General features: G+C 44.4%; 1 protein-coding gene across 1 annotated transcript in view; it reads left to right on the forward strand.

Moving 5' to 3' along the window:
• prss12 (serine protease 12) overlaps positions 1 to 27,567 on the forward strand; it is a 145,738-nt gene that overhangs the window by 57,439 nt on the left and 60,732 nt on the right. Inside the window, exons 5-8 of the mRNA XM_067990925.1 lie at positions 12,778 to 12,956; positions 14,012 to 14,153; positions 15,358 to 15,560; positions 23,547 to 23,688. Coding sequence (XP_067847026.1) covers positions 12,778 to 12,956; positions 14,012 to 14,153; positions 15,358 to 15,560; positions 23,547 to 23,688 — 666 coding nt within the window. The remainder of the gene's footprint in view (positions 1 to 12,777; positions 12,957 to 14,011; positions 14,154 to 15,357; positions 15,561 to 23,546; positions 23,689 to 27,567) is intronic.

Below are 27,567 nucleotides of genomic sequence, written 5' to 3' on the forward strand. Positions count from 1 at the left end.
AGTGTCGCGGGTAAGTGCAGGAATGTCTGCGATGGAGGGAAGGCTAGCCTCCATGGAACTTCAAGCACGGCTCACCAATGAGTCCATTGAGGCCCTGACAACGGCCCTTCGGATTCAGGGTGAGCAACTTTCTGCCGCCTTAAACAGGCAGGCAGATACACTAGCGCTGGCCTTACAAGGCTTCACACATGAGCTCCAAGCTGTCATCCAGCAGGGTGGTAGGAGTGATGTGGGCGTGGCCCAGGAGAAGGATAATGGCGAAAGGGGACATGGAAGTGGGGATGCCACTTAAAATGCTCCCACGTCTCACCCGTTGCCCCCCTCTCAACCAGTACCCGCAATGCTGCCTCCTCTCCAGGTGGTCGAGTCTGACCCTGCACAGGTGCAGATGGAGCAATCTTTGGAGGGGCCCTCAAGGGCACTGAAACTCAGAAGGCGTAGGCCCAAAGCATATAATTGGTCAGGGCATGACCAAGAGCAACCTGCCACTACTTCTGCTACAGCCACAGGGGAAGCACCACGTAGGAGTAGTCGGAAGCGTAAGGCAAAGGTTTTGTGAACACAAAGGGGATGCACATGGGTGTTTGACGGTTTGTCATGTGTTTTATTTATATTTGATTTTTGTTAATGGCACATTAAATATTACTATTGTCACCACTACTGCCACATCTTGGCCATTCTTGACTGGCTTGTGTAATAAGGTCCTTTCATGAGGTTCACCATGAACACCCACACTTGATGCCACCCATTGGGTCACCCTACACTGGGTGTATGTGTGGTTGCACGACTATTTTGTGCAGGTGCCTGTGGCGTAGCACTGTGTTGTGGAGCTCCACGTGGCGGAGGTGGACGGCGTGCCTGGCGAGGCTGGTGATGTTGCTCGTTCTCGGATGAAGTGATGAATGCAGCTATGGCACCCCCCATCCTGACGATGTGAGTTTGAGGAGGTCTGCAAAGTATGTAAATATGTTTGCACAGCAGAGTTTAGGGTATAAATTAAGAATTTTGAGTAGAAAGACAAAGGTCTTGCAGCCAAAACTTTGTCTGAAGTGACAGAATGCACTGCTGCAATAAATGAGGTTTTCCCCCCAACTGTCAAATAATCCTTTGCATCTCCCTCTGGCTGCTGACTGAAACACGTCTGCTCCAACAGGGATTGTTTCCCACAGCACGGGAAACACACTGAGGATGCTTCAAAATTGTACCCCTGCCAGAATCTCCACTCAATGAGGTCTGTCAAGTACCTCAACTAGCTAAATAAGTGCCTAAATTATCATCCCGCTGGCTTTAATTGCCGGTGGGAGTCCCGCATGCGGGAGCTGCGCGCGCACCCGAACGCGTCATTGGGGAATCCGGAAGTCAGCGGGTTGGAGCCGGGCTCCCAACCAGCTCCGGATTCCGCCATTTTGGAGCCCCCCCCCCCCCCCCGCCCCCAACGCACCCGCTCGGTCATCCGCAAATCGGCCCCTTAATGTCTGTGCAGAAAGGCCAATAAAGTCCAGATCTATCATAGTCCTCCTTTACTTTGGAAAACAGTCATGTCGTAACAACCTACTTTTTAGCTGTCATTCAATATTCAGACTCACTCTCCAATGAGATGTGTTTGAACAATCTGAGCCTAGATTTAACATGCCCTCAGGGTAACCAAGGCATCTCTTTGAATAAACTTTAAACTTCGAAGGTGTGGTATCCTTATGCTTAGGAACATATAGTCCTAACATAAATAAAGCAAAAGGGTTGCTCATCAAATTCTTAGATCTTGACTCAGCAACAGTGCGTGAGTTTTAAGAACAAAATAGGTAGCGTTAACTCTTTGGGTGAATTTTCCAGTGTGTGTTAAATGCACTGCCTGATTTCAGTATTTGTCTTACTCGATGTCCATCATATTAAATTGGTGGTAATGGATTACAGCCAGTGTGGACATTATAGGAAAATCTGGGGTGGATCGGTGGTATTACTGGCCTGGTCTGAATATCCATTTTTACAGTTCATGGTGTCATTCTCCTCCCTTCCCCTAGTTCATGCTGACACACTCCTCCCTACCCCCCAGTTCATGCTGGCACACTCCTCCCTACCCCCCAGTTCATGCTGGCACACTCCTCCCTACCCCCCAGTTCATGCTGGCACACTCCTCCCTACCCCCCAGTTCATGCTGGCACACTCCTCCCTACCCCCCAGTTCATGCTGGCACACTCCTCCCTACCCCCCAGTTCATGCTGGCACACTCCTCCCTACCCCCCAGTTCATGCTGGCACACTCCTCCCTACCCCCCAGTTCATGCTGGCATCCTTTTGCCATTCAGTTCATGCTGGCTTTCCTTACATTTATGCCTAATATTCTATCCACCTTCTGTTTTCTTGTTCTTTTTGTTGTATATATTATTATACTTCAGTTAAAAATGTTCTCCTGGCCGGCCTCTCACCTTGCACTCTCCATAAACTTGAGCTCTTCCAAAACTCTGTTGCCCGTTTCTTAACTTGCACCAGGTTCCGTTCATCTATCACCCCTGAGCTCACTGACCTAAATTGGCTCCCGGTCCGACAATGCCTCGATTTTAAAATTCTTATCCTTGTTTTCAAATCCCTCAATGGCCCCCCCTCTCCCTATCTCTGTAACCTCCTCCAGCCCTACAACCCTCCGAGATCTCTGTGCTCTTCCAATTCTGCCCTCTTGCGCATCCCCGATTTTAATCGCTCCACCATTGGCGGCTGTGCCTTCAGTTGCCTAGGCCCTAAGCTCTGGATTTCTCTCCTTAAACCTCTCTGCCTCTCTACCACTCTCTCCTCCTTTAAGATGCTCCTTAAAATCTACCTCTTTGCCTGCTCTAATGTCTCCTTATGTGGCTCGGATAATGCTCCTGTGAAGCGCCTTGGGACATTTTACTATGTTATATAAATGCAAGAGGGAAACGTTAACAATATCAGCTAACGTGGGGGCCAGGAAGGGAAGTTGGGTGGTCAGCAGTTTGGTGGGAATAGGGTTGAGGGAGCAGGAGGTGGGTCTCATGGACAAGATGAGCTTGGAGAGGGCATGAGGGGAGATAGGAGAGAAACTAAAGAAAGAGGTGAGTTCAGGGCTAGGGCAGGGGGGAATCTTAAGGGAAGTTTGGCTTGGTGGGCTAGGGGAAGGGAGGGAAGAGGCAGAGGCAGCTGACCAGATGGCCTCAATCTTAGTGACAGAGAAGCCATGAGTTCCTCGCAATACTTGTTGCAGGTGAGGGTGGGGGGGACATGTGAGAGGGGTTTAAGAAGACGGTTTTTAGTGGAGAAGAGAAGCCGGGAGTTATCTTTGCATTCCATGATGATCCTGGAATAATGAACAGTTTTGGCAGAGGAGAGCTGGACCCGATAGTGCTTTAAGTGGTCCAGCCAGATCTGGCGATGAATCGCTAAACCAGTTGTCTGCCATAAAGGTTCAAGTCAGCATCTCTTGGACCTAAGGGAGTGGAGATGAGGGCCGTACCAGGGGGGATGACCAGGGTGAGAGAGACTAATGGTTTTAATGGGGACAAGGGCATCAAAAGTGGAGGTGAGAGTATGATTGAGCAGATCGGTAGTTGCAGAAATATTGCGGTGAATGGAAGGCCAAAGGCTAGACAGTTAGGGATTTCAAAGTGCCATTGTAAGTGACTTGGAGGAGAGTTTTTTTGCAGGGGTGGTCACAGAAGGAAGTGGGGTTGGGAGGGAGAAGGGGGTGTGGTTGGAGAGGGATACAAGGAAGTGATCAGAGATGGCCTTATCCGTGATTGACACGATGGGAGTAGAGAGGCCACATGAGATGGTAAGGTCGAGCGGCTTGCCATGAATATGGGTAAGGAAGTTAATATGGAGGGAGAGATTAAAGGAAGATAGGAGGACAATGAACTCAGAGGAGAGAGGGCATGATGAGTTGAGATGGAGGTTGAAATCACCGAGGATGAGAAATTGCTTGGTGCAGAGGCTGAGGGAGGAAAGCTGTGAAGATATCTCGGTGAGAAATTTGGCGTGGTACTTGGGTGGGCGGTAGAGTATGAGGATTTTAAAGAACCGAGTGTAATGTACCCAAGTTTGCTGACGATACAAAGTTAGGTAGGAAAGTAAGTTATGAGGAGGATGCAAAGAGGCTGCAAAGAGATATAGACAGGTTAAGTGAATGGGTGAGAAGGTGACGGATGGAGTATAATGTGGGGAAATGTGAAATTATCCACTTTGGTAGGAAGAATAGAAAAGCAGAATATTTTTTAAAAAGTGAGAGACTAAACCACGTTGGTAGTCAGAGGGATTTGAGTGTCCTTGTATACAAATCACAGAAAGTTATCATGTAGATACAGCAAGCAATTAGGAAGGCAAATTGTATGTTAGCCTTTATTACAAGGGGGTTGGAGTAAAAGAGTAAGGAGGTCTTGCTGCAATTATATACGGCTCTGGTGAGATCACACCTGGATTACTATGTACAGTTTTGGTCTCCTTATCTAAGGAAGGATATACTTGCCTTAGAGAGGGTGCAACGAAGGTTCACAAGATTGATTCCTGGGATGAGAGGGTTGTCCTATGAGGAGAGATTGAGTAGAATGGGCCTATATTCTCTGGAGTTTAGAAGAATGAGAGGTGATCTCAATGAAACGTATAAAATTCTTAGAGGGATTGACAGGGTAGATGCTGAGAGGCTGTTTCCCCTGGCTGGAGAGTCTAGAACTAGAGGCCATAGTCTCAAAATAAGGGGTTGGCCATTTAGGACCGAGATGAGGAAAAATTTCTTCACTCAGAGGGTTGTGAATCTTTGGAATTCTCTACCCCAGGGAGCTGTGGATGCTTAGCAATTGAGTATATTGAAGGCTGAGATGGATAGATTTTTGGACACTAAGGGAATCAAGGGATATGGGGATTGGGCGGGAAAGTGGAGTTGAGGTCGAAGATCTTATCGAATGGCGGAGCAGGCTCATGGGGACGTATGGCCTGCTCCTGCTCTTATTTCTAATGTTCTTATGAGAGCTGAGAGGGGTGGAACAAGGTGAGGAGAAGATGCCAGAGGATTAGGGGGACAGACCAAGGTGTGATTTCGTGATAAGGGCCGCACTGCCACCGCAGCGGTCTGGACGGGGCAGGTAGTGGAAGATATAGTCAGGTGGGATGGCTTCATTAAGGGGGAAGGTGTCATCACCTGTCAGCCAGATTTCCATTAAGGCCATGATGTCGATGCAATCATCCACAGTAAGCTTAAGGATGGCAAGGGCCTTGTTCACAAGTGAACGGACATTCTGGAGGGAGATGTGGAGAAAGGTGGTGTTGATAGCTGATCCACTGGCAGTGTCCACAGGGTCAGCGCTGGCAGGGGTGAGTGGAACTAGAAAGAGATTGGCAAGATTAGCCCCCAGTGGGCACGCTGGGTGGGAAGATTGTGAGTGAGTAGGATGGGGCAGTTGGAGTTGCTGCTTGAAAGGAGGCAGCGATGAGTGCCTCAATGGGCCTTTCGAAGGATGTCAAGAGAGGCACAGAGGGAAGCTGTGGGCTTATCTAAGAGGGAGTCAAGCCTGGGATGGCGGCAGAAGAGTGGGAAGGTCGAGGAGTGCTGAAGAGTCGGGGTAGGGATTTGTGGGGGCAGAGTACCCGAGAGGGGAGAAATGAAAGGAGGTATGGCGATAGGAGAGAGAGGCCTAGGAGGGGTAATGGGAAAAGGGAAAAACAAAGGATGCATTTTCTGAGATCACAGGTCACTGGGCATGGAAAGTCACTGGCATGTATGCACAATTTGACGATAAGCTGCCCATTGCATGTCGGTGGTGCAGGATCTCAGAACATTTACCCCTGACTTTTAAAGTAACAGGAAGAGGATCAGGGCACCAGCTGACATAAATTGCTGGCTTGAGAATTTGTGAAATGTTGGTTGGGTTGCACCTACAACTCCTAATCTTATAAAACTATTGCAAGAATTACCACCCACAGCAGAGTTTTGTCAACCAAAACACTGAGGGCATCAGGTAGAAGTTGAAAGAGGTGTTGCCATGCGAAGCTGGGAGCGGTATTCAGGGCAGAGCTGGGAGCTGCCAATGTGAGCGCTGATTTCAAAACACTGGCTGTCCGCGTAAAACGTGGGCAGTTAGCATGCATGTCCCATCTTTGGTAACAATAGAATGTCACTCAACAAATACTTTGTCCAGAAATGTCCTTATAGCTGCTCCCATTCCAGCATCGTAACTTCAACGGAAGTGTGGTAGAAATCGATGTTTATGCATATAAATGTGGTTTCTGCTGCAATTTCGGAGAAGTTTTGGCGGTAGAGCAGGAGCAGCTACAAGGAAATTTCCAGCCTTTAATATTCTAATAAGAAATAGGAGCAGGAGTAGGCCATGCAGCCCCTGGAGCCTGCTCCGCCATTCAATAAGTTCATGGCTGATCTTCTACCTCAACTCCACTTTCCTGCCTGATCCCCATATCCCTTGATTCCCTTAGTGTCCAAAAATTAATTGATCTCAGTCTTGAATATACTCAACAACTGAGCATCCACAGCCCTCTGGAGTAATATGGGACTTATTGCCAGGAGTGAAATAAAAATTCAGATTCATTGGCACTGGTAAATTTTCCAGTTCCAGTACATCCTTCTGTGTATTCTTTTAATACAGACATTGGCTTCTTTAAAATATTAACATCTGAGTAAGAGAAAAAGTGCACTGAGGGATTTATCATGAGCACGTTAAGCGTCGTATGGACAGAGTGCCCATCAGAAAGTTTACCCTGCAATCCCTTCACATCCAGCCAGAGGAAACTCTCACTTGCTTTCTTTATAATATGAAGTCTGTTTTAAAATGGTTTTATTGTGTCAAGATTTCTCTCATATGATTTATATTTAAAGTAGAAATGACTGAAATGGTAACATAATATGGGAGATCAAACTTCCAAACACATGTTAGCATATGCTTATCGCTCTCATTGGTAAACCAATTCACTTAAAGTTCAAAGATTACTAAAGTTGTATCTTTTTTAATTAAACAAATTTTGCTTGCAGTTTAGAAATGTACAACTCATTTTCCTGCAATACACGTAGGCTTGGTAAGATTTCTACAATACAGTTTGCATTGAGGAAGCTACATTGAAACTTTTAACTTAGAACAACATCAAAGTATTGAATCGCCCCAAGGCAGAAATAAAACAAAGTCACAGACACTCTTCTATAGGGTTATTCTCTTTATCACTAAAGCACGGAGAACTTTCACTGTGGAAATAGTCTGTGTTGTGATAAATATGATTCTGCCAGAGTATCGAAAGGATCTTGCGGAGATTGTGAACTAGTTTATCTGAAACAAGTGAGCTTGGATTTTATTACAAGACTTTATCAGAACGAAAGTTTAGAGATTCTGTGAATTGAAATTGTGCAGTGCGTTATAAATAAGAAACACAGGAATGCATTCACATGAAGTTTCTTTGTCTAATATTTTAATGGATTAATGCTTAATGTTAAATAGTAGTCAAAGGATTTCATAGGAATGTGTGAAAGTGTTCATTACTAATGTTGCACAGCAAGATTTCAATGCCGTATATGAAATCATTAAAAGATCTGTGTTATTTTCAGTAATTATTTGAACAACGTTAAAAGCAATGTCAATTCTATGGAGGTGCTTAAATCTATGGTCACAATGGACAACCTCAATTTTCTACAAGGCCTGTGCCCACTGTGTTTTGGATTATTGTACTCCTATTTGGCTAACTTCAGAGAAAACTTATCTTGTTCTTGGATCCAGCCCCATCATTCAAAGCCATAAAGACCAATATTTTGTGTGAGGATGGCCTTATCCATTCCCGAGCACAGCCAGCCAGAATTCTGAAGTGATTTGGCCAGACTTCCTTTCGTTCCCAAGGCTATAATTGAAGTAACACCACAGGATTTGCTGGTGCTTAAGCCATATTTATGTCAGCGACACAAAAGCTGCTACAGATGCACCTCACAAGTTTTTAATCTGTCTTATAAGGCAGCCATGGAACACCTGTAGTGAAACTTCACACACTGCTTTTCTGCTGGTGGATCTTCAGCCAGACAGTATCATTGCCTGTAAATCTGTTGCTGTATATAGACAATGTCATTGCCTGTAAGTCTGAGTTCAGATGTAGACTTAACCATTGTTTGCTGAACCCTGGTTATTGGGGCATGCATTAGGCGGCAGGAAGCCTGCGACTTGCAATTGCTGTCCCAGCACGATTTCTCCCAGTCCTGGTGTGCTCCCAACAACCAGCAGGTTACAATGCAGGAACTATCTGTCGTGTCTGTGTTTCAGCAGCCTTCTGCTACATTTGCTAATATCCCCCCCCCCAAAAGAATGTTTGAATGGACTTGGGGAGTTGAACCAATAGTTATTGCTGAAGCAGACAGTTCTGAATTATTAACTCAGAGAGTTGCAAATTCAGCTCCCAGCTGCGACTTATTTGAATTTGGCCAATCATTTGTGGTGAGTTTGAGCAGTTCTCAGTTGACACGCTAAGTGGAGCACTGAGCGCAGTAGTAGATGCTTCTTTCTCTGGAGGGGAGGGAAATCCACAGAAGCAGGCCTGTCCTGCCGAACCACACTTCATGCAAATAATCAAGAGTATCATGAATGGTGTTCGTGAACCAAACTGTTCAGTAGGAGGGAACGCCACTGGTGGAGTGGGATTGTAGTGCTGTCTTTTCAACCACTTAGGCCTGAGGTTCAAGTCCGGTACATATTGAGGTAAGAATATTAATAGTTCACAGTTTAATCAATTCCTAGTGGGCTAGAGTCTCCAGCCAAAAAAACACTCTCACGCATGGCACTAAAATTTAACAAATGAATTGGATAGATAAAATTTCAGCACTGAGCAATTTTTAAAAAACGTATATATAGGGCCAGATTTTGGTGTGAGCAGCACCATTCGTTAGACTTGCACTTGCCCATAGACATTCCATGGGGCTTCGCACAGCAAGTTGCTGTCAGCCAAATAGCCAAACAGTGAGGCGCCCTCTACAGGGCATCTGGGACCCATGTGAACAGGGCAAGCAACTGTGTATCTCATTAACCAATCAGTTAATGAGCACTGCAGAGTCTGAACCAGGAAGTGTAAGTTAGAATAGTGAATTCAATGTCAAATCAGGTACAGAAAGCAAAATAAAGAGAATGAAAGAAAGATTGGATTAAGAGAGAGAGAGATAAAAGAGAAAGAAAAAGTAAAAAAAAATTATTTAAAAAAAAATCTCCAACAATAATTAAAAGCTGAAGGAATGAGACTCCGCGCTTGTAAAAGTTGATTTTCAGTGCCAGAGAGATTGCTTGGCAGTAATTAAGACTTATCACACCGTTAAAAGGTTACTTAGACTGGAATGTACAAGCCCTAACCTTTTGTGATGAGTTTAGTCCATATCTACGATGTCAGCACAGGAGCTTCATGCCGTTCAATGTGTTTGAATGGTGAGCCAGACGGCGAGATGCCGTTTACGCGCAGCTTACAGAGGGGCAACACATCTCGGACAGCATCTTCTAGATTTTCGCGTTTAACTGTCCATGTGTGCACGCCGGCAGTTGCTGTCCGAATTGCACATAAATACCGTTATTTCCATAGCAAAATCTGACCCATATATATCACTGAGGTAATGGTGGAATTCTGTTTCCCTTGTATCAGCTGAATTTTTTTAGCAGAACAGTCAAACGCAGTGAATCATGTTCAGGAAAATACTGTTTTTTGTCTTTTAACTTTTCCATCTGTTCAGAATGGAAGTTAATGATTCTTGGAAAAATATTTTCTTAAAGGAAGAAGTACTCCCCAAAGAGTGCCGTTACTTTAATTTTTTTTAATATCAGGCTCCACAGGAAATTCCAGCCTCAAGTCTCTTACATGGCATTTTATCAAATTACTTCTGAAAATCCACATATACCCTTTATCTGTACATTCTTTGATTTCCTCAAAAAATTCAATTAAAACTTATCAAGCACAACCTGTCCTTTACAAATCCATGCTGAATCTCCCCGATTAGCTCATGCTTTTTAAGTGCACATTAATTTCATCCTGTATTATAGACTCCAAAAGTTCACCTAGAACCAAAGTAAGGCTGATAGGTCTATAATGTCTTAGCTTATTCCTTTTCCCATTCTTGAACACAATTCCCAGTTCAAATATTTTGGAAAATTATGTTTAGTGCCTCTGCTATCTCCTCCCCAACCTCCTTCAGTATTTTGGGATCAACACCACCTGGGCCTGGTGACGTTTGGCCTGGATTTTCCTCTGCTGTAATGCCTCAAATTAGGAAGTATAGCAGCGGAAAATCAATGAAAGTCAGGCAGAATGCCTACCACTGCATTCCTGTCTCTAACACAACCGACCTCGATTCCCCTCTCTCCCCAACTACAGGGACATAGGTCACCCAAATCCCAGATGGCAGGCAGGTGGGGCTCAGAAACCCATCTGATTTTTGTCTCTCTACCACCACTGTCGACCCCGGGGACAACCAAGACAGGAATCACGGTAGACCCTGGTAGACCCTGGATCAGCAGTGGCAATCCCACTCAGGAGAATGCTGGAGGAAGGGGCCCTACTAATGGGATCCTCTCCCTCTTTTAACGCCCCTCTTATCTTTTTTTTTGGAGGTCCCGTGGCTCATGGAGAGCCTTGTCAAATTTTTTAAAAGACTCTTCAGGACGCCTCTGCCTCCTTTAAAAAGGATCCTTCTTCTCCTGGTGCTGCAGCAGTTTGCACCTCCGCACCTTTCTTCCTTGGCAGCAGTGGACTCTCTATTGCTGGTGGGGATCCTGCCAGGAGCCTGCCTTATGCAGATAAGCAGTCCAAACCATGCAAAATGGGTCATGGTCATAACAGGGTCGGGCAGGACTTTAGACCTTGCTGTGATCCCAACGCATCCATCTCCAGTAATGACTCTTGCACAAAATCCTCAGGTAAAAGTTTCACTTTCACCTTCCTTTGTTAAAGCTCAGGGAGAATACTTACTTGTGAATGTGAAACGACACATTTTGAAGTTAACCTATGTGTAAATGACCTGATTGGATAAATTTGGATAAATGTGAACGAATCTGCTGGGTCAATTAGGTTTTGGAACTCAATTCAGTTTACATTTCTTCTAAACGGTGTATTATATAAAATGACAGTTTGGTTAGAGTGAGTTATAATCTGTAAAACAATCTCTCGGTTCATAAGGCACTCAGAGCAAACCACTAAAAGATTTGTTGTTTTGGTTCATAACGCTGTCTGAACCTTACTGATTATATTACTGTCTAAGAACACTCCAACCAACTGTTATACTACACATAAATCTAATATTGTCTGGTGGATGAATAAGAGTTTCTTTCCATGAAAGCTTTAGTAGTTCCTTTCACTTGCACAGGTAGAGTTCTTCAAGGGCACAATTCATCAGTGAATATTTATAGAGCAGAATCAGTGAATGATTTAACCTCAGAGTTCTTAAGAAGGAGTTGAACATGGGTGATTGTAAAATCTGTCACCTACCCATCCATGATATCAATAAGGCCACATGATGGCAGCAAACAAACCTACAAGATACTTTGTATGATTTATAGATCTGTCAGAATTAAGCCTCTTGATGTTAGTTTCCCAGAGGGGCTATGTATACAATGAAATATTGTTTTATAGAATAATATTTCAAGTTTCTAATGTAATTTTTTTGCTGGAAGTTTTTATAGTGACCCTGAAATTCCTCGGGTGTTCTCCCAGTTTTTCACCATAACTCCAGTGAAGCCCCCAGAGAAATGGCGTAAATGGATCAACCATCACTGTCGCTGCTGATCCAAGGGTTGTCAGGAGACGGGTCGCGATTAGTGGTTAGTGGCAGCAAACTCTAGGTCTCTCCGTACCACACACTACTTTCTGGCTGAGAGAGCAAGCAGGCAGACACATAGTCCGGTAATAGGCCTCCACCGATGCCACTCAGTAAGTGAATACAAAGAGCAGCCCACTGACTCGACCCTGATTTTTTTCTCCATCTCTACAGTGGGCTCTGCTCATCCTTTCCTTTTGATGACATGTCTGAGATTAAGAACTCACAACCATGAGTGCAAATTTGCCTTATCACCCTGTGGCACTGCACATTAGAACTTCAACTGTACTTTCTATAATATAGTTCTTGACACAAGTTTGAAATCTACCATTTGGACATAGCAGGCTAGATGCTGTGGCCTAGAAATTCCAGAAGCCTTGCTCTGCTGCACATTTCTAGAGCAGTCATTCCACTGGGGGGCACAGGCCGGTCTAGCACAAGTTTAGAAAGGTAAAGTTTATACCTGATCATTGCTCCTTCATGGTTGTGCCACTTTCCAAATGGCGACCAATCTCTCTGAGTACAGCACTGTGGGGCCCACTTATGGTACTTGTATGGCAAGCATGCCTGCTTTGTAGCTGCATGCTCGGTGAACGGATTGGATTTCACAGGGAGCTTGGCATCCTGACAGTCCTGCCTCCAAAAGTTACATCATGACTAGAAGGGTTGGGGGTGGGGGTGGGGGGGAAGAAATGGAAGAAATGCATGCTCCCCTCCACCATCAGAATTTACCAATAGGCCAGGATGGGATGGAATCCCGACGGAATCAGGTTCTAACCCAAATTCTTCCCCATTGACCCAAATTACTCTAATTCAACATCCAAAATAGGTCATAATCTCTAGGTTTGTATTAACAGTTGTAAGATTAGATTGGGGAGCAGCAGAAGGGGATGTGACACTACGGCATTCTGTTGGGATCATAGAGATGTCCCTCAGGTAGCACAGGTATGAATAATAATGAAAGCACGGTATGTTTTGAATATTTATTTGCTATTTTTTCCCACCACGCAGTAGTCCAGCCAAGGCACGGACGCTGGCCTATTTTGGAGAAGGTTCTGGCCCAATATTACTGGATGATGTGCAGTGCACAGGAAATGAGCTCTCTATAGACCAATGTCCCAAGAGCTTGTGGGGAGAGCACAACTGTGGGCACAAAGAAGATGCGGGTGTTTCTTGCAACCCTCTCAGGGGTAGGTATAGAGAATTAAACCATTTTTAGTCAAAGCAATGTAATTGTAGTCAAGTTTATAGCAGTGAATGGGCACAGTACAGTACAACAGTCTAAAAACTTCATTTCAATTAGTAAATTGTTACACAATGTTGATTAAATTCTTTTATATTTTTTGTACAGATAAATAAAGAACAAGGTAAATAACCCTATCACCTGGTAATAAGGCTTTGCGCTCATGGTAATGATGGAAAGCTATGTCCCAACATCCTAAAGATACGTCTTTGGGTTCTGCACCTAGGATTAGGAAAAATATTGAAAGATTTCGGGGAGATGTTTTGCATACCCTGTTTTAAGAAATAGGAGCAGGAGTAGGCCAATCGGCCCCTCGAGCCTGCTCCGTTTGTTTTGTTCCTAGGTTCTGCACTTTCTAAAGAAAAAAGCGATGTGATAAATATTGTACAGAATTCTGAAAGCAAAAGTCCCATAGCAGCATTCAGAATGAGTTAATGTACAGGTACATTCCGATTCTCAGTACACAGTGCTACATTATGTGTAACAATCCCCTTGTGTGCTTGTATGAAGTGCGTTGCAGGGGTGCAGTTGCTCTTATATCTTCATTGTGAGGGGGGATGGGAGAAGATGAACTTTTTTTGTATTAATCAAATACATATAAGTTTGGAATGCAGGACATCAATTATACAGGCACAAGGTAATAAGAATTCTTCAATGTAATAGATAGCCCTCATATGTGTGCAACATCTGTTTGCAATGGTCATTTGGAGACTTCTCAGACTGAGCTCATGAAATGCATAACCTGCAACAAATCCTATTTTGTGGAGGAGACAGTTGCAATTTTATGATTGGCAACACTGAGTGAACTTCTTTGCAAAACTTAATATTAAATATACTGCATTATCAGTTGTCCTAAAGTAATGCTTATTAGTACAATTTCTTTTTAATTACTTTTAGCTTTCTATTATGATATTAAGTCATATTTAAAAGTGATTGGATGCTTTGCCCTTTTTTATTGTGTATCACATATCCTCACTCTGGCCCTTTGTTGGTATTGTCCAGACGGCGCACTGCGCCTGGTCGGAGGAAAGGGTAGCCATGAAGGACGGCTTGAGGTGTATTACGGTGGCCAGTGGGGAACTGTCTGTGATGATGGCTGGACGGAGCAGAATGCCCAAGTTGTTTGCAGGCAACTGGGATTCAGGTACCGGAGGAGCTTTCTATCTGCAGCTTGCCTATCAAATCGAAGAAACCTGAGAGCGAGGAGTTAGAGATATAATTAAAACCACCATGAGGTTATGATATCATTTCTTTTTTCAACTAATTCATTGTGAAATTGGCATTTACTTTACTGCATGGAATAATGGGCTGATGCTTCAAGTGGAGGATAAATTAACACGAATGATAGATTTGAAAGGACTGTGAATACTAAAGAAAGTTAACCGCAACAGCTAAGGTTACTCAATTAATTATAATTGATAGTTATTTTTCCATCAGGTTTAAGTCAAATATTCTATGAAATGCAGTGCATAAGTCACACCTCATGTGGGTTTTTAATTATCTGGGAATGTGACTTATGTGGTGATCTGAGTAATTGTACGCATGGATGTGTGATATAAGTTTTAAGTGTGATTGTAAATGTGGCTAGCATGTGCCGCAGGCATCATTTTTTATGGATTCAAAAACGATACAAAAAGAAAACTTGAAGGAGCTTTTACTTCTTTCCCTTTTTGGTAATTTTCTCCCTTCCCAATCCTTTCTTCTGAATGTGCTGACTCTTTGCTGGAGTACAGGTCCATGGATGTTGGGCATCTTCCACTACGTTGCCCAAGTGGCCATTAATGAAATGTGACCCCAGACAGTGTAAGTCAATAATCTATTCAACAGTGAATGCCATCAAAGTTGAGCTGGATCCTGCCCTCGCCCAATCTCCACACACGTGCACTTCCAACAGGGGTCACTGGAAAGCATTCAGGAGTGAGAACCCAGGCCAATTTTCCCCTTCCTCGTCCATGGCACTGAGGCCAATTGTAACACGACAGGTGAGATCAGCTAACTTAGTGCAGGTCGGGATAAAACATGGGGCTTTCCTGGTCTATACTGCTCATTTACTTATTGATTTAATCAACTCTTATTTGAATGGGTCTTGATGAGATAATCTCATTATCTGTCATTGACATTGAAGTGAATATACCATAGGGTATATTTTCTGACTTCAATCTACCGGTGGAAAGCTTAGCCCACCCGAAGTGTGAATGGGAATGCACACTTGGATTTCCAACATGTGCTCCTAATGGACGAGGTTCTCTGTCGGTCGAGTGGTTGGAAAATGACCCCAAGTATCCCGAATTCTGGATCTCCCAGCAGGTTTTCATTCATTCCACTGTGTTTTTCCCACTGTCCCACAGATATGCACAGAAGCCTCTGGAAGGTCAATTTGAAGGAGGCGCTGGGCCTATTTACTTGGATGACGTCAACTGCTCAGGTCAGGAATCATCACTGCCTTTGTGCCCAAGAAGCGAATGGGGGAAGCATGACTGCAGCCACCAGGAGGATGTGACTGTCATTTGTACACTCAATGCTGTGAATGACATCCAGGGAATTCCTGTTGGTGAGCATTACTCGACAAAGTCTTAGCAAAAACTTCAAGGGGAGGGATTTTACTTTAGGATCTTACGCAGAAAAAATGATTTTAGTTGAATTCCAGCAACAAAAATACCAATGACAAAAATAATTTTCTGTCACTTTCTTGCAACCACATCAAATTGTGCTTTTATACACCAGTAAATATTCATTTCTGCATAATTAATGGTCATGACATTCATTAGCCCCACAGACACACTACAATTTGAATTCATTACACTGAGAGTGAAAGCCACTGAAACCACCCTTTGATAATTTATTAACAGGACATTTTGTAGGTGCTATTTTTTGCCCTTTTGCTTTTGTGGGCGTCAGTTTCATTGATGTTATCCATAACTGTGGTGAATGCTGGAGTTGATTTTGTCATAGAGAAGGTTGACACTTTGGGAGGGATTTTACTCTGCGATCCTGCCCAAAGTCAGTGGGAGAGGATTCCTCTTCCTTCATCCTGTCCCCATTGAATTACCGATTGAAGGCCACAGCCTTAGTGGATCTTGATTTCTGATCTTCAAGGCACTTTTGCCCTTTGCTGGATCATCTGGTGCTGCAGCAGTGTCCCAACTGTAGCACTGCTGGAGATTTTTCTTTTACACTGGGGGGCTTCCTCTTGACAGGGGGAATGCTGGTGGGAGACCATGTGCATGCTTGCGAAGAGCCCAAACCCAGAAAAAATAGGTTGTGCTGGGAGCAGATACGGAGGGTTGGGCAGAAGTCTCTCAAGAGGTCATGAAAACTCACAGAAATTCTCTTCTCCCAGAAATTCTGGCAGTACAGTTGTCAGATAGAAGCTTCCATTTATAGACTATACATATAACAAGAGACACATCCCAGTAATGGAATGCAGACTTGTTCCACTTGAGTTCCTGATCTTAACTGCGTCACTGTGAGGAGGTGCCTCACAGAAAAGGAGGGAGGGAAGTATAGAGGGACAGTTGTCTGCATCGGGTAGCAAGCTCACGCTGTAGAAGGACTGGGGGAAATCTTCTGCCTTCCTCCTAGGTGCAGGTGGTGCATGGCCTCAGAGAAGGGAAAAATCATAGATAATTCCTTCAAAAAATTTTACTCCTCCAGAATCAGCATTACTTAAAAGGTAATTAGACTCCCAGACTGTCACCGTTTACTTACTGTCAGAGAGATGAGCTGGTTATGTCCAGGAATTTCTGGCTCACAGCATCTGATAAGCGTGTCTTTTTAAACTGAAAGTTACATTGGTGTAGAGAACGCAGTTTACTGAGTGCTTGTTTAGTGAACAAATGGATGGATCGGTTTGAGTCAGTTACATTGCCATGAATCTGTAAAGGAATGGCTTTGAAATAATACATATTGGGGCTGATATAATTTCCCTCTGACCTTTATGAATCTACAGCAAGCAGGCCTTACCAGAAAATCCTGTATATCATTTCAAAAATTTACTCCATATGATCTGACTAGATCATATAGGATGTAGTAAAAAAATCAGGCTGGATTGATAGGGTTCACTCCTTGTTATACTGAATTGGTGGCCCATTCTAGAGCAGCCTGCAGGCCACCTCAGTATACTGCAGGCCTCACATACAAAAATAATTCGGGTACTATTTCTTTAATTTACATCAGCAAGAAAATATAACTGCTAAAGATAAATGTCTGTTATATTTAAACTGATGTGAATGTACAAGCTGGATCCAGATATCGCAACTAGGTTATTTATTACAAACACAGGAAATATGACTGGACAAAGCTATGTCAGAATTACGAGCCACAATATTTACGGTGAGGCAGGGAGGGGATGGTTCGGAGGTGGGGGCGGGGAGGGGGGGGGGGGTGCAGGAGTGGCCTGGAAGCCCGGAAATGCAGTTTCTCCGGAGGTTCTGACAAATTTAACAGCAAGACCTTATTAAATTTTTTAATCACTGTTTCTCGGTCAGCAGCCAGCCAGATTGAGAGGCTGGCTGGCTGTCGGATGGGAAGGCCTGTGGCCCCGGGCCGCAAGCAGGGAGCGGAGAGGAGGAAGGGAGGGAGGAGGAGATCGTGGGGCAGAGAGGACATTGGGGGTGGCGGCAGGGTGGAGAGAACACCGTGGATGAGGTGGGGGGACATCGTGGAGAGAAAGTTGCAGGCCGGGGAGAAGATCGGGGTGTGGGGCGGGGAGAAGATCACGGGCAGGGAGAACATCGGGAGGGGACCAGAGAGAAGATTGTTGGCCGGGGAAGATATCAGAGGGAAGGCCGGGGAGAAGATCAATGACCGGGGGGAGATAGGGTAGAGCATTGGATCGGGTGGGGGGGTCCGATCGTGGGGGTCCGAGGGAAGCAGGATTGCTTGGTTGGCCGGGGGGAAGCACTCCTGCTCCTCCTGGCTCACAAGCAGGCTGGAAAGACACTTACTTGCTGGATCTGGCTGTTCTCACTTCCCTTCAGCTGCCGGGTTTGCCATGTCCTGGGAAACCCGGCCTGCAGGCGTTAAAAGCAAAACTGTGCTAAAATTTGAGGCACGCAGCCTCATTAAAATATTTAAATGACGGTCCCGCATCTGGTGAGCAGGTAAGTCGCCCGCCCCCCAACCCGCTCGTTAACTCCATTAAAAGTCCCACACTCACTGACGAAGGAGAAAGCCTCCGAAAGCTTGTGATTTTCAAATAAAACAGTTGGACTATAACCTGGTGTTGTAAGATTCCTTACATTTGTCAACCCCAGTCCATCACCGGCATCTCCACATCATCTCCATTAAAACCGTTAGAGGCGGGTTTTCCATTCTTGAATTTTAACCCCACCTCCCACCCCTCTCTCACCTATCCTGAGGGGTTAAAATCCACCCCCCACACACAATTGCAAAAGAACATATATATAATTGGGGAAATTTTACAAAATCAGGCTCCGAGTGCAGATTCTCTCTTGTATGGGGCCCATATATGATAGATAGCTATAAACAGAGCTAAGCGATTCCACAACCAATGGATCAGATCAAAGCTCTGCAGTCCTGCCACATCCAGTCGTGAATGGTGGTGGACAATTAAACAAACGGGAGGAGGAGGCTCTGTAAACATCCCCATCCTCAATGATGGCAGAGTCTAGCACGTGAGTGCAATAGGCAAGGCTGAAGCGTTTGCAACTATCTTCAGCCAGAAGTGCCGAGTAGATGATCCATCTCGGCCTCCGCCCGATATCCCCACCATCACAGAAGCCAGTCTTCAGCCAATTCAATTCTCTCCACATGATATCAAGAAACGGCTGAGTGCACTGGATACGGCAAAGGCTATGGGCCCCGACAACATCCCAGCTGTAGTGCTGAAGACTTAGGAAATTGGACATGAATTTAGATTTGAGGTTAGGATCAGATCAGCCATGATCTTATTGAATGGCGGAGCAGGCTTGAAGGGCTGATTGGCCTACTCCTGCTCCTATTTCTGATGTTCTTATGTTAACTAGCCGTGCCTCTAGCAAAAGTGTTCCGGCACAGCGACAACACTGGCATCTACCCGACAATGTGGAAAATTGCCCAGGTATGTCCTGTCCACTAAAAGCAGGACAAATCCAATCCGGCCATTTACCGCCCCATCAGTCTACTCTCAATCATCAGCAAAGTGATGGAAGGTGTCGTCGACAGTGCCATCAAGCGGCACTTACTCACCAATAACCTGCTCACCGATGCTCAGTTTGGATTCCGCCAGGACCACTCGGCTCCAGACCTCATCACAGCCTTGGTCCAAACATGGACAAAAGAGCTGAATTCCAGAGGTGAGGTGAGAGTGACTGCCCTTGACATCAAGGCAGCATTTGACCGAGTGTGGCACCAAGGAGCCCTAGTAAAATTGAAGTCAATGGGAATCAGAGGGAAAACTTTCCAGTGGCTGGAGTCATACCTTGCACAAAGGAAGATGGTAGTGGTTGTTGGAGGCCAATCATCTCACCTCTAGGACATTGCTGCAGGAGTTCCTCAGGGCAGTGTCTGAGGCCCAATCATCTTCAGCTGCTTCATCAACGACCTTCCTTCCATCATAAGGTCAGAAATGGGGATGTTCGCTGATGATTGCACAGTGTTCAGTTCCATTCGCAACCCCTCAGATAATGAAGCAATCCGTGCCCTCATGCAGCAAGACCTGGACAACATCCAGGCTTGGGCTGATAAGTGGCAAGTAACATTTGCGCCAGACAAGTGCCAGGCAATGACCATCTCCAACGAGAGAGAGATTAACCACCTCCCCTTGACATTCAACGGCATTACCATCGCCGAATCCCCCACCTTCAACATCCTGGGGGTCACCATTGACCAGAAACTTAACTGGACCAACCACATAAATACTGTGGCTACAAGAGCAGGTCAGAGGCTGGGTATTCTGTGGCGAGTGACTCACCTCCATCAGCTTTCCACCATCTGCAAGGCACAAGTCAGGAGTGTGATGGAATATTCTCCACTTGCCTGGATGAGTGCAGCTCCAACAACACTCAAGAAGCTCGACACTAGCCAGGACTAAGCAGCCCTGCTTGATTGGCACCCCATCCACCACCCTAAACATTCACTCCCTTCACCACTGGCGCACTGTGGCTGCAGTGTGTACCATCCACAGGATGCACTGCAGCAACTCACCAAGGCTTCTTCGACAGCACCTCCCAAACCCGCAACCTCTACCACCTACAAGGACAAGGGCAGCAGGCACATGGGAACACCACCACCTGCACGTTCCCCTCCAAGTCACATACCATCCCGACTTGGAAATATATTGCCGTTCCTTCATTGTCGCTGGGTCAAAATTGTGGAATTCCCTACCTATCAGCACTGTGGGAGAACCTTTACCACACAGACTGCAGTGGTTCAAGAAGGTGGCTCACCACCACCTTCTCAAGGGCAATTAGGGATGGGCAATAAATGCCGGCCATGCCAGCGATGCCCACATCCCATGAACGAATAAAAAAAAATGAAACTTGGACACACGCTCCCAATGATTTTCTGTCCAACTTGAAAAGCTTGTGGTGCAAGCACCTGAATTTCTGCGGTAATTTTAACTTAATCTGCCCAGTAGGAAACTGAAGTGATGGGATCCGCTGCCCATTTTACACCCTGCCCGATTTTATTTTTCACAATGGAAAGTAAAATGAAGTAGGATGTAAACGGGGTCCAAACTCATCCAGTCAGTTTCTAGCTGGATGGGTTAAGTTCAAATTACCCCCTCTTATTTGGATGATTCTGCAAGCCAACATACCCTGTGGAGAGCAGCACTGACAGGAAATGCATCTTGGGAAACCGTGATTTCCTGTGATGTGCTTCCTTCGAGTGTTGATCCCCGCTGGGAATGATGAATTGTGCAATCACCCTACATGTGGTCCCAATGGGGGAGGCTCTGTGCTGGGAGCACAATTTCATAAAATAATAGGGGCCAAAATTCCAATGGCCCCACTCTGTGGTTGAAGTGCGGCGGAGTGGGCCTTAAATGCACTGATGGCGGAAGATCCATACCCCGTCCCAAATTGTGAGGACAGGGTCATCTACATACATGGGGCAGGTGGCTCGTGCCTATTTGGTGCCCTCCCTGACGGAGGCCTTGGAAATTGGAGCAGCACCATGCAATGGGCTAGGATGGGCCGAATCTACGGAGGGCTAAATTTTGACAATTTGAATTTTGAAGGGAGCGCAAAGCCATTAAAGTTCAGATAATTCATCTCTTCCTAGATTGATTACCTTTGCTGCAAGAGTTTGAACAGGATGCACATCATCTCTCAGATGGTGAGAGTTCAGCTGAGGCTTGCCAGTCATGTACAGAGATTTGTCCTCCCCCCCCTCCCCCCTACCTTGCAGTGCTCAGCTGTGAAGAAAGATAGATCAGAGTATTTTCTAAATGGTGAAAAGGGAACATGAGAAAAACCTTGCAAGGGTTATCAAGGACAACATTAAAGGTTTTTACAAATATATTAAGAGAAAGAGGGTGGCTAAGATTAATGTGGGCCCCTTAATGACAGATGCAGGTGATATTGTAATTGAAAATCAGGAAATGGTAGATTTACTATATAGCTACTTTGTATCAGTCTTCACAGTAGAGGCTATGGATAAAGTACCAGAGATACAAGGAAAAATAAAAATAAATCAAGGGGAGGAACAAACTCGATTCAATATAAGTAAAAAAATGGTGATGGAGAAACTAATGAGATTAAAGATAGACAAATCTCCAGGACCTGATGGTTTCCACCCCAGAGTATTAAAAGAAGTAGGTGAGGAAATCCTTGATGTGTTAGTTATAATCTCCCAAAACTCTCTCGATTCAGGAATTGTCCCCTTGGATTGGAAAATTGCCAATGTCACTTCAATATTTAAGAAGGGTAATAGAGATAAACTAGGAAATTATAGGCCTATTATTCTAACGTCAGTTGTGGGGAAGTTACTAGAATCTGTTATTAGGGAAAGAGTGACTGAGCAGTTGGACAAATATGAGCTGATCAGAGAGAGCCAGCATGGATTTGTAAAGGGTAAGTCACGTCTAACAAACCTTGTTTAATTTTTTGAGGAGGTAACAAACGTGGTAGATAAGGGAATGTTAGTGGATGCTATTCATATGGACTTCCAGAAAGCATTTGATAAGGTTCCACATTTTAATAAAAATGATAGCTCATGGAATTGGAGGTAATCCATTGGCTTGGATAGGGAATTGGTTAGGAGGTACGAGACAGAGAGTAAGGATGGTGGGTATGTACTAAAACTGGCAGGATTTGACTAGTGGTGTCCCCTAGGCTTCTGTACTGGGGCTTCAGCTTTTCACTATATTTATAAATGACTTAAATGAAAGAATAGAGACCCATATATCTAAATTTGCTGACAATGCTATGTTAGGTGGCACAGTAAATAGCGTAGATAGGAGCAGAAAGTTGATAGATTAGGTGAGTGGGTAAAACTGGGGCAGATGGAGTTCAATGTGGGAAAGTGTGATGTCATCCACTTTGGACCTAAGAAAGATAGATCAGAGTATTTTCTAAATGGTGAGAAGCTAGAAACTGTGGATGAGCAGACAGATTTAGGGGTCCAAGTACAGAAATCACTAAAAGATAGTGGACAGGTACAAGGAATAATTTAAAAGACTAATGGAATGTTGGCCTTTATCTCAAGAGGGCTGGAATACCAAGGGGTGGAAGTGATGTTACAGATGTACTGAACTCTGGTTAGACCCCATCTGGAGTACTGCATTCAGTTCTGGGCAGCGCACCTCAGGAAGGATATATTGGCCTTTGAGGGGCTGCAGCGCAGATTCACCAGAATGATACCGGGGCTAAAAGGGTTATATTATGAGGACAGGTTTCATAGACTGGGTTTGTATTCCCTTGAATATAGAAGACTATGGGGTGATCTAATTGAGGTTTTTAAGATGATTATAGGAGTTGAAACAATAGATGGAGAGAAACTATTTTCTCTGATGGGAGAATCCAGAACAAGGGGGCACAATCTTAAAATTAGAGCTAGGCCATTCAAGGGTGATGTTAGAAAACATTTCTTCACATAAGGAGTAGTGGAAATCTGGAACTCTCTCCCCCAAAAAGTTGTTGAGGCTAGGTCAATTGAAATTTTCAAAACTGAGATTGATAGATTTTTGTTAGGCAAGTGTATTAAAGGTTACAGAACTAAGGAGGGTAGATGGAGTTAAGATACAGATCAGCCATGATCTAATTGAATGACAGAACAGGCTTAAGGGGCTGAATAGTCTACTCCTATTCCTATGTTCCTGTGTGGAGATGCCGGTGATGGACTGGGGTTGACAATTCCTCAGGAAGGAGGAAGCCTCCGAAAGCTTGTGAATTTAAAATAAAATTGCTGGACTATAACTTGGTGTTGTAAAATTGTTTACAATTATGTTCCTGTGCAAACAGGGAAAAATCACAGCAAAACGGGGTTCCAGTCTTTTCTAATCCCCACTGGACAAGTGCCCATGGTCCAGTTGGAATTTTGGACCCATAGTGTTTTTTAAAAAAAGATTACTTAGGTTTTTACCTTCTGCCAGGTCCTCCTATCAGACTGATGGATGGAGAAAATAAGAAAGAAGGACGTGTTGAAATTTTTATCAATGGCCAGTGGGGAACCATTTGCGATGATGGATGGACTGACAAGGACGCCACTGTGGTCTGCCGTCAGCTGGGATACAAGTAAGTAAATGATAGACCAGATACAAGCGCTGTGTGTTCCAGGGGAGCAATGAGCACTGCCTTTTGAAACATTTAAAACAATTTTTGTTTCTATCTATTTGTTGAAATCAAAAATTTGAACATAATTTTCGGTGGTTTAAAGGAATGACTACCAGAGGATTTTTTTATGGCATTGGATTTGCTCCTCTGGGATTCCAGGTGAGATTCTGAGTGATATACCTACTGGAAAATGAGGATAAAACAGCATGAAAACTGATGCCATTTGTGCCAGTTTATTTGTATATAGTGAAATATGGGTAAATAATAGCATAGCTTACAATAAAATTTGATGTGTCAAAATAAAGGATATGCAAAACATAACCAAAACAAACTATAAAAGCCATACACTTGGAATTTCCATGGGAGTTCTCCTGATCATTCGCTGTATCTTCAGTGAAAGACCAATGAATCCCCAGAGAAATTGCATAAATGGTCGTTTATACAGTTTCTTCGGGGTTTCCACTGATCGGGAGAACCCTCGAGGAAATTCTACCCCATGGTACTTACTTGTGTAAATTGATTATAATATTTATATGAGTATTATAATTTAGTAAATCAGGGTTTCAGTAAAGCATTTTGTTCCTGTCATGTGCGAAGTTGATACAGTTTATGGATAATTTTTGAACTTTGCATGCCCAGCAGGGGGCCTTGTCCACCGAGAGCACTTATCGGGAATTTGGGTTCTCACTGTGCATAATTTTTAAACCATTTAAACTACTGGTTGGAAAATCATGCAGACCGTGCACCCAAATTTCTAATATCTACTCTCGGCAGAAAAGGCTTCCTGTCAGGAGCACAAAGTCAGAAAATGATGCCTTTTATTTTGTACCAAAAAACGATCCTGGTTTCGAGTCACACATCTCATCATGGTGAGATTGACAGAATTTTACTTCCGTGTTCTGTCTTCTCACTTTGTATGGGATTTGGCAACCCAGGGATTTGTGCCTGTCTGCATATAATTGTTCATGTTGCTATTCTTCTGAGGCTGGGGTGGGAACTGGCGGCCTCCCCTTTTTCATCTCTTTTCTTTGTCTCTCATTTGTCCTGGGAGTAGCCAGATCAGAGCATTCAGAAATGTGGAGTAGAGCTCCCATTATAGAGGATGATACATTAGACCGTACTTAACAGGAAACACCATTACGAGTAGGCTGAGTATGGAAAGTTTCAGAGATTTGTGATCAGACTTATTCACATAACTTAACATCAACAATAACAACTTGCAGGGTGGGAGCTGGGAGCAGAGTTAGGTGGGGCAGTGACAGCTGCACAGAAGCACCTGGAATTTTCGCTGGGGTTCTTCCGATCTCCCACCGTAAGTTTCCTGGGGAAATGGTGAGAAGGGCTGTTTATTCCATTTTTCCGGGTTTCCGACGAAGTTACGGTCGGAAATTGGAAGAACCCCAGCAGAAATTTTACCTGATTGCACAAAACCTAGGAGCTCTTGTCGATTGATTAGGGAAAGCCAGCACGGATTTGTTAAAGGCAAATTTTGTCTAACTAAGCTGATAGAGTTTTTTGATGTGGTAACGGAGAAGGTAGTTGAGGGCAATGCAGTTGATGTGGTGTATATGGACTTTCAAAAGGTGTTTGATAAAGTGCCGCACTGTAGGCTTATCATGAAAATTGTGGCCCATGGAATAAAGGGGGCAGTGGCAATATGGATACAGAATTGGATAAGGGACAGGAAACAGAGAGTAGTGGTAAACGATTGTTTTTCGGACTGGAGGGAGGTGTACAGTGATGTTCCCCAGGGGTCGGTGCTGGGACCACTGCTTTTCTGGATATATATTAATGACATGGACTTGGGTGCACAGGGCACAATTTCAAAATTTGCAGCTGACACAGAACTTGAAAGGGTAGTAAACAGTAAAGAGGATAGTGATAGATTTCAAGAGGATATAGACAGGCTGGTGGCATGGGTGGACACGTGGCAGATGAAATTTAACGTAGAAAAATGGGAAGTGATACATTTCGATAGGAAGTACGAGGAGAGGCAATATAAACTAGAGGGCACAACTCTAAAAGGGGTACAGGAACAGAGAGATCTGGGGGTGTATGTGCACAAATCGTTGAAGGTGGCAGGGCAGGTTGAGAAAGCAGTTAAAAAGCATACGGGATCCTGGGCTTTATAAATAGTGGCATAGATTACAAAAGTATGGAAGTCATGATGAACCTTTATAAAACACTGGTTCGGCCACAACTGGAGTATTGTGTCCAATTCTAGACACTGCACTTTAGGAAAGATGTGAAAGCCTTAGAGACGGTGCATAAGAGATTCACTAGAATGATTCCAGGGATGAGGGACTTAAGTTACGTGGATAGACTGGAGAAGCTGGGGTTGTTCTCCTTGGAACAGAGACGGTTGCGAGGAGATTTGATAGAGGTATTCAAAATCATGAAGGGTCTAGACAGAGTAGATAGAGAGAAACTGTTCCCATTGGCGGAAGGGTGAAGAACCAGAGGACATAGATTTAAGGTGATTGGCAAAAGAACCAAAGGTGACATGAGGAAAAACTTTTTTACACAGCGAGTGGTTAGGATCTGGAATGCACTGCCTGAGGGGGTGGTGGAGGCAGATTCAATCATGGCCTTCAAAAGGGAACTGGTTAACTACTTGAAAGGAAAATATTTGCAGGGCTACGGGGATAGGGCAGGGAGTGTGACTAGCTGGATTGCTCTTGCATAGAGCAGGTTCGGACTCGATGGGCCGAATGGCCTCCTTCCGTGCTGCAACCTTTCTTTGATTCTATGATTCTTCACACTTGGTGTTGGAGGTGAGGGTGGAAAGGGTGAGGGAAAGGCATTTGAGGATGTAGTGAGTCATGGGAAAAAAGGGTGTAAGGGGTTTCTTTTTTTTACTGTTTCTTGGGCTTATAATAGGTCAGCCAGTTATGTTTTCCTGAGCTGCCCTGCCCGCAGTGCGGTTGCGAATCGCTTACCCCTTCCTGATTCTGAGCTGAGGACTTATCGAGTGGTAACAAAGACAGACAAACAGACCAGTGGATTGGTACAAGGAAAACCAATGTTTATTAATAAGAAAACTAAAACTACAAGGTAAACAGTATAATACAGAAGATAAAGAAATCGCTATGGATGTAATACAGTCTTACACTTATCGGGTTGAAAGAAACAGACACATCGAAGGAAAATTCTAAAATCACAAGTTTAGCAATATCCCTTAACCCCCAACCTTACACTTATGCTAGGTTGTCTTGTGGCAGCCAGAAAATTAATGCTCACCGGTGAAAACAGATGAAAAGGCCTGGCCCCTGTGCCTGCTGCTGCCGTCGACATGTGGTTGCGAGGTTTACTGGATGGCTTCCTTCTTAGTTGCTAGCAGACAGACAGGATAGGGCCAAGAGGTGAAGAGAGCAGCTACTCCCCAGAAATATACTGGGCAGCTTCAGTTATACCCTCTTGGTAACAGGTTTTTTTCATACCTTATCAGCTTGCTTCATTGTTTGATTTAAGCACGAAACGTAAGACAAAGGACCCCATCTCTGGCCCATTTACATTATGGCCGTTTCCTGTATCGATCTGTATGCTAACTGCTTTACCATTGTTCCAAATGTACCTTGATGGTTCACCTTTTGTCCTGCGATCACTTCCTGCTCGAATTTTGATGTGTTGGCTGGCCATGTTGATAGCTTGCCTCAGGGCTAGAATGCAGCTGCATTGTTTAAAGAAACCTGTCTAGACACGAAAACCTGCCAAGTTGTTGAAAAATGCAATTTCAAATCTGCCGGTCCTTGGCCATGTGTCTGACTGCAGCCATTTTGAGAGACCTTGGATTTTAAAACAGTCACACCAGGGTTTCTTTAATAACTCCAATAAATCTTC

The sequence above is a fragment of the Heptranchias perlo genome, chromosome 1 (genome assembly GCF_035084215.1).
Source record: "Heptranchias perlo isolate sHepPer1 chromosome 1, sHepPer1.hap1, whole genome shotgun sequence".
In the NCBI taxonomy this organism is placed as follows: domain Eukaryota; kingdom Metazoa; phylum Chordata; class Chondrichthyes; order Hexanchiformes; family Hexanchidae; genus Heptranchias; species Heptranchias perlo.